Below are 18,094 nucleotides of genomic sequence, written 5' to 3' on the forward strand. Positions count from 1 at the left end.
GCCACACTTTTTTAATTAATTAATAATATTAACAACAATATAAAAGGTTTCTGGCCCGACTCGTAGCTGCAGTCAACATTAAATTAACAATGAGCCTCATATGGCAAATCTAATATCAAGTCATTAATATTAAAGACAAATTTCAATTACATTAAGTTTTGTCCTTTTTTTTAGGACTCTATAAATAGTATTCATCATACTTCTGACTCAGGTACAGATCAAACAGCAGGAGGTGCTGTTGTCGCATTTAGAATGATTTAGAAGGCCTGTATTTTAAACAGACCCCTATCACACTATTATGCTTTAAGTAAGTACTGTATAAAACACATGATTCAACTATTTTTCTAAAGTAAAGATGCCAGTACTGTGATCATCTGAGCAAGTCGTTCAAGTGTAATTTTTTTCTCACTTTTCTCTGACTGTCTCCTTTCTCTTCTTAAAGGTTTCCACATTTGATGACATATTCTGAGTTGCTGTGCTTAGTGTTGCTGCTGTGGAGGTTTGGTGACGTTTTTTATAGATGTGATGAGTACATAGTCAATAAAAATATCAAATCACTCACAAAAACTCACAAAAATAATATTCATCAACGATCATGCCTCACCTCTATTCATCTCTGTCCAAATTTCAGAATTCTATTATATTTTGCAGGCTGTTCAGGAGGTTAACAAGACCAAGCAGCCTTTTGATTTCTGTCTTTTTATACAATAATTGGACTGGGAGGATGGTGTAGGTTTAAGTGTATTAAACAAGTAAATATACACCAATAAGACAGTGTGCAAACACTGTCACAAGAAAGTTTGTTTCCATTTTGTTGCCAATTTTTCTGTCCCTGCTCAGCCCTGACTGTGCGGGCGGATTTTGGATTTACTCAGACGGTTTGGATCGGTAAGCACACGTCATCAATCCTTATTCTGAACACAGGGACACCCCAGGGCTGAGTCCTCAGCCCCATTTTCTATTCAATATTCACTCATGACTGCTCCCCCAGTCACTCCAGCAACAGCATAGGGAGGTTTGCTGATGACACCGGTGTATTGCTGCATTGTGTGGTTCTCCACCTTCTCTCAAGAGAACAGAAAGAACCTTCAGTGTGTTTTGAGGTCAGTGGCACTGGTTATTGGCTTGCTGCTGCCCTTTCTGATGATCAGGTGATTTACACCTGCAGACATCAACAGAAAGCCAGCTCCATTTCAACAGACTCAACTCACCCCGGACACATTCTTTTCCCTCCACTCCCATCTAGTAAAAGGTCACAAACTTTTAAAGCCAAATGCAGTTTTTCATTCCATAGCAGTCAAATCAATCACCTCTACCACTTAAAGACATGGACAGAATGTAGCAAATATCCTGATTGTGGCTAACCTTCGTTTTGTGTATTACTTTGTGTATTATTTTTGTTTTATATGTATGTGCGATAGTCATAATCACTGCAGGCAAGCATTAGCCTGTGCTGGCACAGCATGTGATGGCTTCATGGACAACAGGATTTTGGACCCTTACTCTCTTTGTTCCTATTTAAAAAAAAAATCAGCAGGTTGAATTTTTGCAGTTTTTGCATCAATGTTTTGCCGCCGAGTATGTACAAAAACATTTATTTTAAAACGGAATCAAACCGGCGTGCATCTAAACAACAGGAGATCCACAGTCGAAGTGTATCTCTATGTAAGTGTGAACTCTCTGTGAAAACCCCTTTTGGCAAAGACGAGTTTTCTCCAACAGAACTGTAGTTACCTTTTAGTTCGACTTGAACCACATGTGTGTCACGGCTGAGATAGTTCTCAGCGGTGCAGTTGTAGGTGCCCTCTTCATTCACAATGAGTGTGCCATTTGACCCAAGAAAGGCTGTGCGTGAGCTATAATGCCATTGGATCTTTGGGGGCGGGTTGCCATCAGCCTCACAAACCAGCTCCTCTTTATAACCTCTGATCACTGGGACCGACTTCGGAAGCTTTGTGGTGTTAATCTTGGGTTTATCTGTTAAGACACAAAGAACGGAAAATGTGAGCTAATGATGTTTAATCTAATGTGACCCAAAATAGGAACTTTGCCCCATAAATCATGACAAAAGTCCATCAGTGAAGCATTCAAAACACTGAGCGTTGTGAAGTAAATGTATTCCTCACAGGTGACGTTGAGGATGAATGAATAGGAATTCGCAGATGGTGGAGGCTGTGGTCCTTTAGGTCCCAGGTCTAGTTCAGCTTCACATCTGACCTCGGTCCCATGGTGAGTCCTATTCAAAGTGATGTTCATGTAGCATTCCACATTTACAGGCGATCTCTTCTTAGGGAAGCTGCAGCTTGATGCATTGTTTGCTCCCACTGAACCTAAAAAATTAGATTTTAAGAAAAACACTTAATTTCCGTCCCGTACAGTCCCGTTAAAAAAAAAAAAAAAAAAGTTTTTGCTCCTTTTTTCTGTTACGCATACACGTTTCAGCTCATCAAACATTTGTTTATATCAGGCAAGGATACCTTAAAGAAATACAAACATGAGTTTTCTAATGTGGATGAGATGTGTTGAAGGGAAAGAAGTGATTGAAACCAGCCTGGCACTATTTTAAAAACTAATTGACCCCCTTTTTAAATCATAAAATAACTGTGATTAACCAGATTTTTTGTTCAGTTTCACTAGCCACAGCGCAACCTAATCACTGCCTCTCCTGTAGAATCATGAAAGCACTGAAATAGAACCTGTCTGACAAAGTGAAGGTAACTAAACGATCCCAAAAAGCAAAAGGATGAGGCACTGATCCAAAGACATTTCAACAACTGATAAGAAACAGGGCCACTGACATTTAGAAGTTTGAAAAGGGTTACAATCCTCTCATCCACAAATAGAGAATGTAACAGTAGCAAAACTTCCCAGAAGTTCTGGCCCGACCAAAATTTCTCCAAAAGTGCTCTCTCGCCCAATGACTGCTGGGAGATAGACACCCGCCCCCCACAACCCACCATAGATAAGCAGGTATAGACAATGGATGATAGATAGATGAATGTCCAGTCAGTGATAATAAGCTTAATCAGACTAGGGTTTTGTGGCAGGACCAAATCACACCAGCAAGTCAACATCTGAATGGCTTTGAACAAAAGAAGAAATGAAGGTATTATGGCCTAGTCAAAGTCTGTGTAATGACCTTAGATATATGATTGAGGCTTGAAAAGCCTCAACTGTGACTATGGGAAAACAATTCAGCAAGATTGTGTCAAAAAAAAAACGCACTGCTACATCTCACAAATGCCTGCTGGCAGTTGTTGTGGAACAGGTTAGGTTCAGGTTTTTCTCACAGGACTTCTTTTTATCTGTTAACAAATGCAACCAGTACTGAAAACCTGCTGTTTGTATCTACTCAGGTTATTTCAGATATTAAAGTTTCATTTATAATCTAAACATTTAGATGTGACAAAAAAAATGAAACCGAAGATATTTGTAAGATTTTTTTTAAAATGTGGAATATGACGAAGAAGCATGCTGACTCTAGACCAGTTGTTCTCAAATGCTTTCTGTTGAGCCCCCCATTGAAGAAAGAAAAATTTGCAAATAACATATATATGCTTCATTTATATCATACAACAATGGTTTCCAGCAACTAGAATGTTTCAACTTGTTTTTTAACTATATAATATTAACAATATTTATAGCTTTTGTCCTGACTCGTACCTGCTGTCAAAACAAAGGATGAAACAAAAATGTTCACTGCCTGCGGACAAAGTACGCTCTATCTGGAAAGATGGCACATTACTTTTGACTAGCTTTAAATTTCATATGGCAAAAATAATATCAAGCCATTCATATTAAAGACGAACTTCAGTTAGTTTTGTACTTTTTTAGGAGTTCATTAACAGTATTCCTCATACTACTGACCGCAGGAACAGACCAAACAGCAAGGGGGTGCTGTTGTCACATTTAGAATGATTTAGAGGGTCTGTATTTTCTAGACAAAAAAGGGCAAGGCTGTTCTTACACCCCCTGCAATACCTTCAACCCCACTATTTGAGAAGCACTGCTCTAGACTAATGACGCTAATGTACTGTTAATTGTCCGCTTTTGGAAGAAAAAAAAAACATAAGCATAAAAAAACAAATCCTGTACCAAGCTCAACAGTCTCATTCCCTTTTTGCCACGTCCAATGTACTTTGAGGTTTTCCGCAGGAGCCACATCCTTAATGCTGCACTTCAGCTCCATCACTCCTCCCTCCACTGTGGATGTTGAATTATCCTTGGTGTCGATGGAGACATTTTCTGGTGGTTCTGCGGGTCAGTTAAGTGAAAACAGTTAAAATTCATACAGTCAAGCGTAACGGCAAAGAGGGGACAAAATTCAGGCCTGCTTACTGTAAAGAATGTAGAGTAAAGTTTTATTACACCGTCCTATTCCCTTAAAGTCTCCGTGACAAACAGGACTTAGGTCCCAGTCTTTGCTCACGTCAGGTGTCCAACTTTCATTGGAAATATTTCTGTCCGGCTGGATCTGCCAGAATATTTCCTTAACGTTTGAGTCAGCGTTTCGGGGCTTGCAAACTGCAGCCTGGCCTCTGCTTTGGTATTCCAGCACCATTGTGTCTGGTTGTATTTCAATGGGACATTCCTGCTCGGCACCTGTGGAAAACAGGGTGGGAACAGAAAATGTTATTTCACTTGAACGACCACGGCCGTTGTTATAACGCAACATTTCCGTGCAGCAATAGTTTCTTAGCTAGATAGCGTTGAAAAGACAAAAGGTCCTTAATGGACTGCTAGATCTGCAGGCAACAGGAAAAGGATGTGGCCCCTCCTTTACCGCATACTCGGCCTGTTGCCCACCATTCCTAAAGGTGGTTGGTATTGATAAGTGCGTCATATTCTAACAATCCATTTTCCTTAGATCATAACAGAAAAATTATTCTGTGTCATTGTTTAAATAACAATTGTGAATTATTTCTTTATAGATATTGGAAAAAGCAGTGTTTTCTGATTTTCTGCGTGTAATGTAACTATTTTGATGCAGTTCAAAGTCTAAACATGTGTATAGTCCATCATATGCATACTAATGAACTTATTTTTTTTTTTTTTAAACGCGGCTGTGCTTTTTAAAATCTGCTCCTGGCGAAGCAGGGAACCTGAACATTCAGCATTAGGCACTGAGCCATTTTGATCCCGACCCCAGAAACGTAAAACGTCAGGTCTATAAGTGCGCACATGAAAGAGCCAAAACTTACTGGAGTTTGTCCCGTTAGAAAGCGACAGCAGCTCTAACACGAAAAGCACCGAGAGCAGGCGAAGACAGCTGAAGTCCTCCATCGGGAATACAGTTAAAGGGGTAGTTTCTCCGGCTTTGTCTCGTCTCCTCTACTCCTCTCGGAGTTTCTCTCGCTTCGCCTCAGCTGCACGGAAACAGCCAGAGGCGGGCTGAATGGAACTATGGAGACTTGTTTAGGAGCAACACGCTAAGCTAAGCTACAGTTCCAGGCTCCGAGGCGCTCCTCGTCGGGTGGAGAGAGGAAGACAGCCCCCCCTCCCCAAAAACACTGGGCACAGAGTCACGGCATGCCCACACACTCCCACCGAGACTATAAATGTAGCAGCTGAGCAACAAGCTGTGCTGCCTGCAGCCAAATGGAGAAAGAAAGGAAAAAAAACACGCAACGGAATAAAGAGTTGATGATTCAAAGTGACTAATCTGGTGTATTTTAATGCCTTCTTCTTTTACGCCTGAGTTTTTGCGCCAGACGCAACCGGGACTCGAACCCGGGTCCCCCCGTATCAAAGAAGCGATTTACCCCGCTACAGTACAAAGGGATTATTATATTATATTATATTATATTATATTATATTATATTATATATTATTATATTTATTATATTATAATATATTATAGTATATTATACATGCAAGGAACTGGGTTTTGTTTTTACAGGCTTTATATAATGATATATAATTAAAAATAATAACACTTTGCCTTGTTTTTTAAATAAAAAGACTTGAACTTGAGTGTTTTTTTTTTTTTTTTTTCAAACAGCCCTCTGAACCACCTGTCTCAAACTGGCAGGTGGTTTCCAAGATGCTTGGAGTCCACAGAGATGTTAGCTCCCCGCTTCATGTTTAGTACAACATCTGGATGGATCTTCTCTGCAGACCAGGTTGTTTATTGCAGCTTGGTCCTGGCCTGTGTTGTGGCTGAACCGCGGCAGGTAGTAATGGACAGACTGAATATTTGTGGTGTGTGTAGGCAGTTTGTATTTCCTAAGTTGCTGCAGGAAATAAAACTTCTGGGCCTTCCTCCAGACAGTCAATACGTGAGGACCACCTAAGGTCCTGGTAAAAGGCTGATCTTAAGAATCTGGGTGAAACACTGTAAACACTGGGTTGTCGAAGTTGGTAATAGGGAAGAGTGTAAGGAGTGTTCTCCAGAGGTTCACACATCTGTCTCCATCGTGGCTATCACAGCACCAATAGATCAGCCAGTCTACACAGACTCATCATTGTCCTGCATCAGACCAATGACTGCAGTGCCGTTTGCGAACTTCAGGGCTTTCAGCAGCTCACTGAGATGCAGCCATTGTGAGTTGTTATGAGATATAACTGTGAAGAATTGCATTGACTGCCAGTGGATTGAAACTTTTGTGTGTGTTCATAAAAGACCCTGGGTGTGTTTTGTTGTGAACGGGCACAATTTACTGCATATAAATTGACATTAGATAATGAAGTCCTGAGTAGAGTATTTGCGACTAACATTACACCTACGAGCCAATTGTTGTTTTTTTTCATATAAATTATAGAAAAAAAACATTTACTGAATACACAGCTCAAACAAATGTTTCAAATCAAAGCAAACTCAAGTGTTAGAATGGCACAGTCAAAGTCCAGACCTGGAGATGTGCAATAATAATAATAATAATAAGAAGAAGAAGAAACAGATTTCCAGAGGCTCCTTCCATCTAATTTGACTGAGCTTGAGCTATTTCATAGAGTGGGCATTAGTAAGGAAAAACCAGCAGAGACCTCCCCAAAACACTTGGAGCTCTAATTGCTGCAAAAGTAGTTTTCACACAATATTGTTTTATGGTGGCTGAACTGAAATCCAAACATTACATAAAATCTAAACAAAGAAACAGTTGGTAGCACTGTTGCCTTGCAGCACGAAGTTCCTGGGTTCCAACCCCAGGCTGGAGCTGGATTCTCTCTGCATGGAGTTAGCGTGCACTCTTTCCAGGTAAAAGACCTCCTCACAGTTCAGAAACATGACTGTTAGGTTAATTGGTTGCTTTAAATCGCCTATGTGAATGTGAGTGTGCACGGTTGTTTGTCTGTGTTGCCCCGCGATAGACTGGCGATCTCTCCTGGGTGTACCCTGCCTCTCGCCCATTGGCTGCTGGAGATAGGCACCAGCTCCCAGCAACCCTCCACAGAATAGCGCAGGTATGGGAAATGGACGGATAAATGCACTGAAGTTTGTGGTTGTAACGCAACATTAGGTGAAAGTGAAATGGGCATACATACTTTAGCAATGCATATGATGCAATACACCATGTCCTTAAGGACATTAAGGAGATTTTAGAATATGTGATTGTGGATGTTTATTTATATCATTTCATGTTATGCATAATTAAAAATGTGTCCACATGCTAAACAGGGAAGAAAACAGTTAGCAGGTTATGGTAAAAGAAAGTCTGTGGTTGTTTCGACGTGTCCCCTCTGCTACATGAATCAGTTCACGGTATCACGCTGGGCTTACCTTTGACGGTGACTCTAACTGTTTTGGAGACATTTCCTCTCTCGTTCCAAGCATGGCAAGTGTAGGAACCTATGTTGAATCCGTTGGCGTTGTTGATGACGAGAGCAGACACTCCGTCTTCAGTTCTCTCATTCACATTTTCAGTCTTGTAGTAAGTCCAGGAGTAGTTGAGGCGTGGGTTGCCTGCAGATGAGCACTTCAGTACCAAACCTTCTCCGGCCTTAACTTCAGAGTCTTCAAGCTCCACTATATCAGACGGTGGGTCTACAAGAATCAGTTGAGCACATGTAAATCAGAGGAAAAGCAAACACAAGACATAATGCATATCTTAACAAGAATAATCCATGAAGTGCTTACAATGAACGACAATGTCTACTGTATAGTTGAGGGTTGTCAGATTGTTAGAAACTGTGACCCAGTACTGGCCCGCGTCTCTTCTCGTTAGGATGTCTGGAAGTTTGACCTCCTCGTGATCTTTGTACCAGATCTCCTGAGGTTCTGGGAAACCCTGACTGCAGATGAGGTTGTGTGGCCTGTACTCTGAAGCGGTGAAAGTATCTGGACACATCCACTCCGGTCCATCTGTAATGGAAAACCTAGAACGCTATTTAAACTCGCTTTACACCAACAACATATCATCTGGCAAAGGTTTTAAATGCTTGGCTGAAGTGAGCATTTAACATGTAGGAATGACACTCACAGTGCACATCAACCTGGATTTTCTCTTCAACTGCATCAGCTTTTACGTCATACGTCCCCGTGTCATTTCTTCTCAGAGGGTCCGTCAGGTTTACGGGATGTCCATCTTTCAGCCAGACAACCGACGGAGGGGGGTTCCCTGTCACGTTGCATTTCCCTTCCAAAGATTCTCCCTCCTGAACCTCTATGGTGTTGCACTCGATATAAGGTCCAACTGGCATGGACAAATGCAAACAGTTTAATTTAATTTTATTTCAAGAACAAGGAGGCCGCTTCAGCTCCTGTCACTACCTTGAAACACGTCTTGGTGTGTAGAAAAACAAGTGCAGTTGGGTGTGAGAATCAGGATTTAAAAGAGGGTTTTTGTAGAAGGTCCTGTCACATGTTTGAAGTAGGCCTGGGCCTTTATGTTATCGTTAAACTATCGTGAAAAATTTTTCATCATGATAAGGATTTGGGTTTATAATGACAACGATAAATACCAATTAGTCATGTCTGAAAACCCCCATAAACTGCCAGTATGGTTACAATTGATATTTTAGCAATTTTCTCCACTGTCTGTTATTTCAGGGCATCAATAAATGTCAGTAATCTCTAAAATACAAAGAAATGCCATTACTGTGTGCAGCTGAGTGCTAAAAATCTAATTTCTTTATGTGACCTGTGTCCTGATGAAACATATTTAGAATTTTGTTTTAGTATATGTTACATTATTAAATGTGTCTTTTAAGGACAGTATTTGTATTTATGGGGCAATAATTGACATGAAGGCACAGCCAGTTACCTAAAAAGACTACAAGAAGAAGCCGGTAATAGTCTTTTTTTCATCACTTTTATCGTTATCAAAAAAATAGTAGCACAATATATCATCAAAATTAACGTCCATGTCGCCCAACCCTAGTTTAAAGCATGCTTGTTGTTTTTCCTGTGTTCCTTCTCTGAACGGCACATATGTGTTGGCATCAGTATTGTGTGTTTTAGTTTCAGTGTTCCTACATCTAGATGGGGGGGGGGGGGGGGGGGGTACTTTCTGTGATGTCAAAGTCTGGTCTGGGGATTCAATTTAAATGCCCTATGAGTGCCCATAAGTGGTAAGATAATTATTAGCCAGGCGAAACAGAAAGTGGAGTCATCCAGTCAGTTTTTCTTTCAGTTTCAAGATTCCAGCATCTGGATAGCATAGTGTGAGATTAAATCATGTTGTTATTGGGTGAAGGCAGCCGTAGAAAATTAACTAAAGCTGCATAGCTGGAGTTTTTATTTTTCTACGGTTTGGTCTCCTCAATGCAGCGACTACCGGATGCAGAATCGGTACACATGAAATCATGTAGAATTGAGGAAAGACAAAGAAAAAAAGGGATGTTTATTACTTACACAGAACTTTGATATTTAGCTCCTGTGAAGATGCATTAAACTTTGAACCTTCTGGTCCTAAGTCCATGTGCGCTTCACATCTGATAGTGGTTCCGTCATGCTGTCTCGTCGGTGTAAAACTATGGACAGACGTCTGGTTTGTGGGTTTCTTTTGTTCACTCTGAAGAGTGTTTGTGTGAATGAGCGCATCTCCCCTGTACCACCTTATCGTGAGATTTTGAACTGGTGCAATATTGAGAATGCTGCATGTGAAGTTGTACTCCACGTTTTCTCTAATTCCTTCATTTAAGTCAGCGCTGGAGCTGATGCTAATGGTTTCTGGAAAGGCTGGAAGAAAGCAAAGGCAGATTAGACATAGTTAAAGAAGCATTTTTGATGTGTGCTCAATCTGCCAGACCTACTGTAGATTACAAGATCCAGTTTGGTAAGACATTGCTTTCCGTGTATATCGTTGAGGAAGCATTTGGGACTAATATCCCACTGAATTAGACTCTCAACTGTCCACATCACAGATCTCTGTTCCCGGATGCCTGTGCCTCCTTGTGAAGCTTCCCAACCGACTCCTGCAACGTCACTTGCTGATGTGCTGCAGTTGACTGATACTGGGTCTCCGTGTTTCACCACAACGCGGGGTGGGATCAGCTCGACAGCACAGGAGGCATCTTCACCTGCCACATGAAAGTACAGCAACATGCTCGCTGTTGATATGATTAAATAGGAAAAGTCCCTGTCCTCTTTGATTTCTGTTTTATTTATCTTCCCATTTCAAATTGTGTCTGCAGAACTGGAAAACTTCATTAAAGCTCTGTTCAAAAGTAAAGTTTGCATATCAAAGGACCAAAAGGGTCTCAAAGTTTGATACAATAATCTTTGTTTTCTAACATCAAGATAAGCATTTGAACATGTACTTTTAAAGCTTTCGACTAATATACACAAATCTTTTTTATCAGCAAAATGAATATAACAAAGAACAATGCCTCAGATTAGACCGACAAAAACAACAGTGTTTTCCTAAAAGGTAACAGTCCAAAAATAGATGAAAGTAAACCAGATAGGGTTCTGGTGACCTTAACTTCATGTTCTGAACAAAAATATAAAAAAGGGCTATCATACTCGATGAACTGAATCCCATAAAAAGATAAAAAGAACTTGAAAAAATTTGTGAAGTTGGTTTCACATGTGCACTCCCCAATAAAAACAAGTTACTAACAACAGCAGTGAGTAGTTTATTAACCCCAGCTGAGGCAAGAAAAGTGGAGGGCTGATTGCTTTGTCAACTTCACAAACAATTTAGTTACATCTTTTCCATATTTAAGGAATAAGTTCTGCTTTCAAGGGTATTGACATCAGCGTGTCCTCATGTCGGAATGATTTAAATACTAATGTGAAGCCAATTTTTTTTAAAAGCCAGTTTTTAATAACAGGCGTGTAGTAGAGATAGACTCATGAGCGGCAATAATTCTGGGCCAGGTTTACGTAGAGATTTCTCTGTTTCCTAATGTTACTTTTTGGTTTTGTTTGAATTCGTCAAAATTTCTAAAAGTAATAACCAAATCGAATATGCTCTGATAGTGACAAAGGGTTCATCGAGCAATTTTTAAAATCAGTATTATTAATTTCCGTCCACATTTGAGACTGTCGTGACTAAAAGCAACTAAGCTTTTACGCAATAGGGCGCTTCGCTTTTTTTTCACATTACACTGCCCCCTGCTGGATGAAACAGCGTTCTGCAGATTCCTATAGATTCACGTACCGCATCTATAGTTCACAGATAGTTCAGGTCTTTGACTAAACAATAGCCTCTGGGTTATTTTCATACAGATTAGATTTTTTTGCTTTTTGTTTTGTTTTGCTAAAACATTCCCAGATGGTAGTAAATGGATTAACACACTATGACCAAAACACACATCTCATGAATTACATGTTAAATCATTCAACAGCAAGAACAATTAGTGAAGGTGAAGCCTACCAGGAATTAGGAGGAGTCCTGCAAAGAGTTGAACAAATAGTATCCACTCAGTCATTGGATTCGTTTTGGAGTGAAAAGTGTGTCTTCTGTGGTTTATTCCAGCTCTGCTCCTCTTGTGGGGCTTCTTTGTGCTGACTCGCTTGGAGACCAAGGCTTTTTACACACCAGGAGAGGGAGGGGGAAACATGGAGCCAGCTCAGCTTCGCAGAAAAAACAGACACACACACACAAAACAAACTGAGACTGACTCAGGATTATCAGGCGACAGGGGCTTTTTATGTGCTGTTTTAAGCATGTTTGCAATTGTTTTCATATTTTATCTGATAATGTAGGTGACAGATTATTTGCAGTGTGATATTATTCGCCTCTCTTAGATGTGTGACACAGTTAAAAAGCAGTTAATCAAGCTAATGTTCTTAGCAGGTTCTGATCCAGTACTTGTTGGATTTCAACAGACTTGTGTTATCAGACCAGCATAAGAACTGGCACAACTAGCCACAATATACGCAACAACTGTCTAAATGTGAGCTGACCTTAATTCTGGGGCGATTTAGACCTGACTGAAGCGTTCTTATTTGGGTTAGTGTGCCTGACCTGATTCTGCAGTGTCAGTCATACCTCGCTTTAGGCTGCGGTATTTATTCCAGTTTGCTGATTTTTCTGGCATTTTGACATCAAACAAGATACCACTCCTTTCTGTTGCCACTTTCAAACACTTTCAAACCCCTACTTTCTGTTGCCACTTTCAAACAATAGGTAGAAAGTTTTTTGGAAAAAGCCATCAACATAATGTGAAATATTTTTATTCTGTTTCTGTATTCAAAATATTTAGCACCTTTTTGTCACAAACAAATTATATTTAGCAACCAATGTTAAGCCATGAAAAGAAGCATTGATCCCATCCTTTTTCTCTTGAAATGAATTTCTAACTGGGAATATCGACATGAAATTCAGACCAGCTGTTGTTAACAAACCAAGTAATTCTCTCATACAAGCAAATGTATACGTTTTATAAATTATAGGGAATCAGAATGTCGCATGTAGAAGGTAATAAAGACATGAAGAACAAAAACGTTAGCAAAAAGCCCAAGAAGACCAAGAAATCATCTGAAATCTGTCTGTATTTACATTGTAATCCCGTGTGAACTTGTGCAACATCAGCTCGCTTAACTAATGACCTTTAAATTAGTTTACCGTCGGTGTAGCAGATAGAAGCGTGTCATGACGGACAAAAGCAAGGAACTCAATTCAGACCTTGCAAAACATACTGATTCATCATTTTCACCATCAACCAGCAGGGACCAGGTGCTCCTTGTACGATCTCCGGCAAATTAGTCAAATAAACAATCAGAAGATTTGTCTAAGAGCCTATGGCTACTGACAGAGAGCTTCAGAAAAGCCTGGAATAAGTAGAGACAGTTTATCCACGAAAACAATGAACAATTCATTCAGCCACTGCGGCTTCTATGCACATTCACTGCGTAACACTCCACTGTTGAAGAAAAATCAGGCCCACGGTTGTTTAAAGTTTGTTTTCCTTTTTTTTCTGAGCTATTGGTCAAACCAACGAAATGCTGAGGAGGTCCGACTAGAGCTCTTCAGATGTCATCGTTCGCACCATGTCCAGAGTCAAAGAGACGTTGCACAGCACTCATCATGCATACAGTGAAGGCAGCAACATCGTGGTGCGGGGTTGTCTTTCCGCATGTTCTCGTGGTTGTCGGTGTAAACTGTAACTATGTCGCAGAGACAGCGATACACAGAGCCAACAGTTTTAAGCTGTTTAATATACACAAGTTAATTTATAACGTTTTCTTTTTAGGTAAAACAAAGACAAGACTGGGGAGGAAGGTGGTACGGGTAGTTTAAATGGGGCATGGAGAAGTGGAGGAGTCTTACTTGCTCAAAGGAATGCAATTATGAGGGAGGGAGCTCCATATATCTGTTGAGGACAAGGTGGACCATAAGCAGAACAGCGTGCTTGTAAGCCTGGGCAGTTTCAGTCTCCTCTGAGTAAAGACATTATGGTGGAGGGAGGATGTTCAGATGGAAGTTCTAGGAAACCAGAAGGAGATCAGGTATGACTCACAGGAGAGTTCCCCAGAAGAGCGGCAAGAATTAAGATCAAAAGGATCCTCAGAAGGAGGACGTATGTTTACTGGGAAGGGAGTCTTCAGAGGAGATCGTAATGGAGCAAGGATATCCTCCAGTGCAAGAACTTAGAGTTTGGTTTGGGCTCTATAAGCATGCGAAGGCAGTGCCTTCCAGTTGCACCTTTTATCAGAGAGACACCACACAGAGACAAAAAGCCCAGCAGATATGAGCTATATGGTTCTGATAGACTTCCTATAACTTAAGGAATAACGAGTGGAGAAATCTCCCAGGACATTCTTGATAAATGTCTCAAGGTTGTGAGAATGATCCCAAACACGTTGCCAAGTGGTTTCAGAAAAAGAAAAAAAATCTTCTGGATTGGATCTGCCAGTCACCTCCTTGACTCTGAGAGAAATTCAATGGAAAGAAGATAAGAGTCTAAAGAATTAAACTGAGTAATGCATGAGGCTAGTTTCTCCGTTCTGGAGATGTATGAAAGCAGTTATTTACAAGAAATAGCTCTAGATATCCGATAATTTCAAGTTTTTCATTTAACTTTTTTACATTTCACTTATGGAAAATGTGTTCTTTGGATTCATTAATTACTTGAACGCTTACAGACAATAATGTGAGCTCCCTCTCAAGAACATAAACTTAGCTGACAGAATATTTCTTACTGATATACGTATTTTAGATGTTTTTGTTAACTGAAAAAAAAAATTTATGCACGATAAAATGTTGAGGCAGTTGGTACAACACAGATGCTCCTAACACAGTACTCTTTCAAATAAAAAGCAAACACAGGGGTGCAGCGAGAGTGCTTGCTTCCTATCTTTAATCTACAGTGAAAGTAGTTTGAAGCATCCTGAAAACGATTTTCCACACCCATGAAATTGAAAGTGGTCCTTGACAAGATTCACTCCCACACATTCAGTTTTAAAATTCCCATCGTTCCTAAAACTTTTTTTTTTTTTTTTTACCTCTGAGTAATTTCATTCTTAAAGGGGGATTCTGAAAGGAGACAGTTCAGATTATAATCTACTGCAAACATCCTGTATGGCCGTTTTCAATGCATAGGTATCTCATGAGGCATAAAACACACAAGCAAGGCTGGACTTTCCACACTTCCACCCCTACGGGGACATTCCATCTTGCTTTTGTTTCTTTTCCAGCTTTCCCGCATTTCTTTGGCGTGGTAATACATTTGCCTCCATGTGCTGATGGAATGAGTGCTGGGATAATAATGTGGAGTCAGTTCCTGGTTGTGAAATTCCCTGGACACTTTTTGGTTTTTTTTTTGCGAAATGATTAACAAACCTGGGAACAAAAGACTGTCAGGGAATGAAAGCATCTAATGTAAGCATATACTCCCCAAGATCCTGTCTGCCTCAAAAAGAATGAACAGAGCCCAGAAAAATGTGTTTTGAGTTAAAAGAGGCGGTGGGAGTAAAGGGAGAATAAACACCCATGCACAGCAAGCTCTCTTTAATCTAAAAGGGGGATCAAAAGATATTTAAACATTTTTAATGAAGAGATGACGAAATGATAATACGGCAGGGAGCTACTGAAAGACAAACAGAATGCTTCACAAAGAAAAACGCACATTTAGATTTCAGTCATGTCCCTCAAGAATGAACTGTGTGCGCTAATCTCCACTCCCTACTCCAGGATATCTAGCATATAAGACTCTGAGGGATGTCAGAGTAGGGACAATCTGCTCTCATTACCTACATGCCGAGCGTTCATCTCTGCACAGGGAGTCTGTTATTGGGCAATGTCAGAGGAATGCTAATTAAGGAAGGGACTGACAAACACAACATCAGTAGAACACCAAGTGGCTTTTAGGTCCTGGCATCTCACATGTCTAACCATCACATCTGATCATGAACAAATAAAGATTTCCTACCTAAGCTTTGCAACAACAACAAAAATATTGAGGGGATGAATAATGGACTATAAAGGTCTTGGAAAGTATAGCTGAGTGTGATTTCCTTTTTCATCAGAGCATAGTTATTGTTGTTGTCTGGCGAATTGCATTGTTATTTCTACAATAACGCAATAAAGCCTAATCTGAAACAGCCACAAATTGGTCACAAATTGGTCACAAATTGGTATTTTTTTTTAACCATAAACCTTAATTTTCCATAAAATAAAGATGAGTCCCCAACCCAAAGAAGCTGGGTTTTAGTTTGTCTTGAATTTAGCCATTGCTGCTTGAGGCCTGGTGAAAAAAAAAAAAAAAAAAGAAACGACGAAGAGACTCAGACATCCCTCTCCCTAAACTATTTTCACTAAAAACTGGATGCAAAGTAGTCATCATCTAAGTGTACCAGGAAGTGGCTCATGAGAAATTTAGGAAACCCCCCACCAGTAATTCTGTTTTATCCACTCAGTCAGCAGCCCTGATTTCTTATCTCCTTTCATTTTTTTTTAGACAGGGCAGCGTGGTAATGGGCCGGGTGAAAAGAATCAGCTATGTGCATGTGTCTTCAAATGGCCTTAGGGGTCACAATGTGTCTCTTGAAGAAATCATGTGACTGAGAGGAAATATCTGGGAAACTCAAACAATAAGGACATAAGGAAAAATGCTTCAGCAGACATAAAAGTGCAAACGCAGACTCAAATAGTGACAAATGACGTGTTGCACAACTGATACGGTGGCCTTGTACTCCCAGAGAAAACTTACACTGGCGTAATAGACCAGATGCTTTCTTCTCACCCTCTGTGTATCTCATCTAAGCCAGCTGAGCAGAAACTCAACGCTCAACAACCTAATTGTAAAAGAAAGGTTAAAACAGAGACATTCATTGGGCTAACAATGTCATCGTTGTCCACTTACTGAAAGCTGGCTGTAATGCGATCATGCAAAATGCATGAGGCAAACAGAAGTCCTTCTGTCTCCACATTCTTCGTGTCTCTGTTGGCATTTTGAAGCCTTTCGCTTTATCATTTGTAAGAAAACCGAAACCAGTGTCTGGATGTCTGGACAGACATCCAGACACTTCAGTTTGATCCTTTTCCATGAAATTACTCATCGCACTGGACAGACACAGGAATGCCACCTATATCCGCACTGCAACAAGCTGTTACTCATGAGAAACGAATGCTTTCAAATGCAGTTGGAAAACATGTTGGATGCTTTTTTTTTTTTTTTCTTTCTGACCTCGCACAGCACAACACATCGGTATTGAGAAAATTCATTTCCCATCAGGGTGGCTGTTTTCTGTGAAACTTACCGGTAGTGCTGTTCGTTTCCAGATAGAGCTGTGTTCATAAAAAAGGATACTCCTGTTACTCAATTCCTGTGACCAATTACTCACTCTGATTCCATCTTGGCCCTCTTGGAAATATTCCCAGAGATTCCAGCAACTCCCAGGAGCCGTGTCAGGATTGGCATCCTTTGTAGGACTCTGCTTTAACACAGCTTCCTAATAATGCTCATCATGCCTCGATTTGAACAAATACACTTGTAAAATGTTCTTAAAATGAATCATAAAGTTAGTGTTTCATTAAAAAAAGAGCTTGCTTATGCTTTTAGATTCCCTTCCAAACTGATGGATTTGGTTTAGCAGGAAAAATGTAACTGGACAGTTACGGTTAAACCCCAAATTATTCATATTGGCTGCATTCGACTTGAAATAACCCTTTAATTCTTACATTTTCTTCTGACTAGAAGTCATCTTAATGTTTTTTAAATAGACCAGCCAGTGACCTGACATGAATCAGCCTGCCTTGGGTATAAATAGTTTTGGGCTGAACTGTGACTCATGAGTCCTTTATTAAGCAGAACTAGAATGTCCAAGTAATTTATTTGTCAAATGAAACAAAGATCAACTTGCTGAATCAACTTTTTTTTTTACTGCTGCTGCAAACCCTTGATTAGTGGAAGCTGCTCAGCTGCTTCTTAAGATGCAAAAGCATATAGTGGTTCAGAATGTGGTCCATTCTAATTAGAAAAAAAGTCCTGGCTCTGAAAACAGGTCTTGCTGTCTTTCAAGGATGACATTTCAGAAACATGACACAATCATTTTCACAAGAAAACAAAAAACTGCAACACATCTGGTCAAGTTGCAGCAAAAAAAATGCTTTAATATCAGGAGTTATCAGTTTGACCATAAAAACAATACTGGTAGTTCAACAAAAGATGAGAAGGTGATAAGTCTCGTGTGGAAATATGAACTTTTCAATAAAAGAACATTTTAAGAAAGCGTAGTTTTAAGACGCTATTCTTTGTAAGGATC

The 18,094-nt window shown here is 40.0% G+C and overlaps 1 protein-coding gene across 1 annotated transcript; it reads right to left on the reverse strand.

Moving 5' to 3' along the window:
- Nucleotides 1-1,734: 1,734 nt before the first annotated feature.
- LOC105937332 (hemicentin-1) lies at nt 1,735-11,919 on the reverse strand (the record flags this gene model as incomplete). The annotated part of the gene is given in 10 exon segments (XM_036147880.1): nt 1,735-1,977; nt 2,127-2,330; nt 4,096-4,254; nt 4,339-4,602; nt 7,718-7,981; nt 8,075-8,299; nt 8,418-8,630; nt 9,791-10,117; nt 10,192-10,458; nt 11,760-11,919. Coding segments are annotated over 10 exon segments (2,221 nt in total), but the record flags the coding sequence as incomplete, so codon positions are not given.
- Between the last annotated feature and the right edge of the window lie 6,175 nt (nt 11,920-18,094).

This window comes from Fundulus heteroclitus, chromosome 16 (genome assembly GCF_011125445.2).
Source record: "Fundulus heteroclitus isolate FHET01 chromosome 16, MU-UCD_Fhet_4.1, whole genome shotgun sequence".
Lineage (NCBI taxonomy): Eukaryota > Metazoa > Chordata > Actinopteri > Cyprinodontiformes > Fundulidae > Fundulus > Fundulus heteroclitus.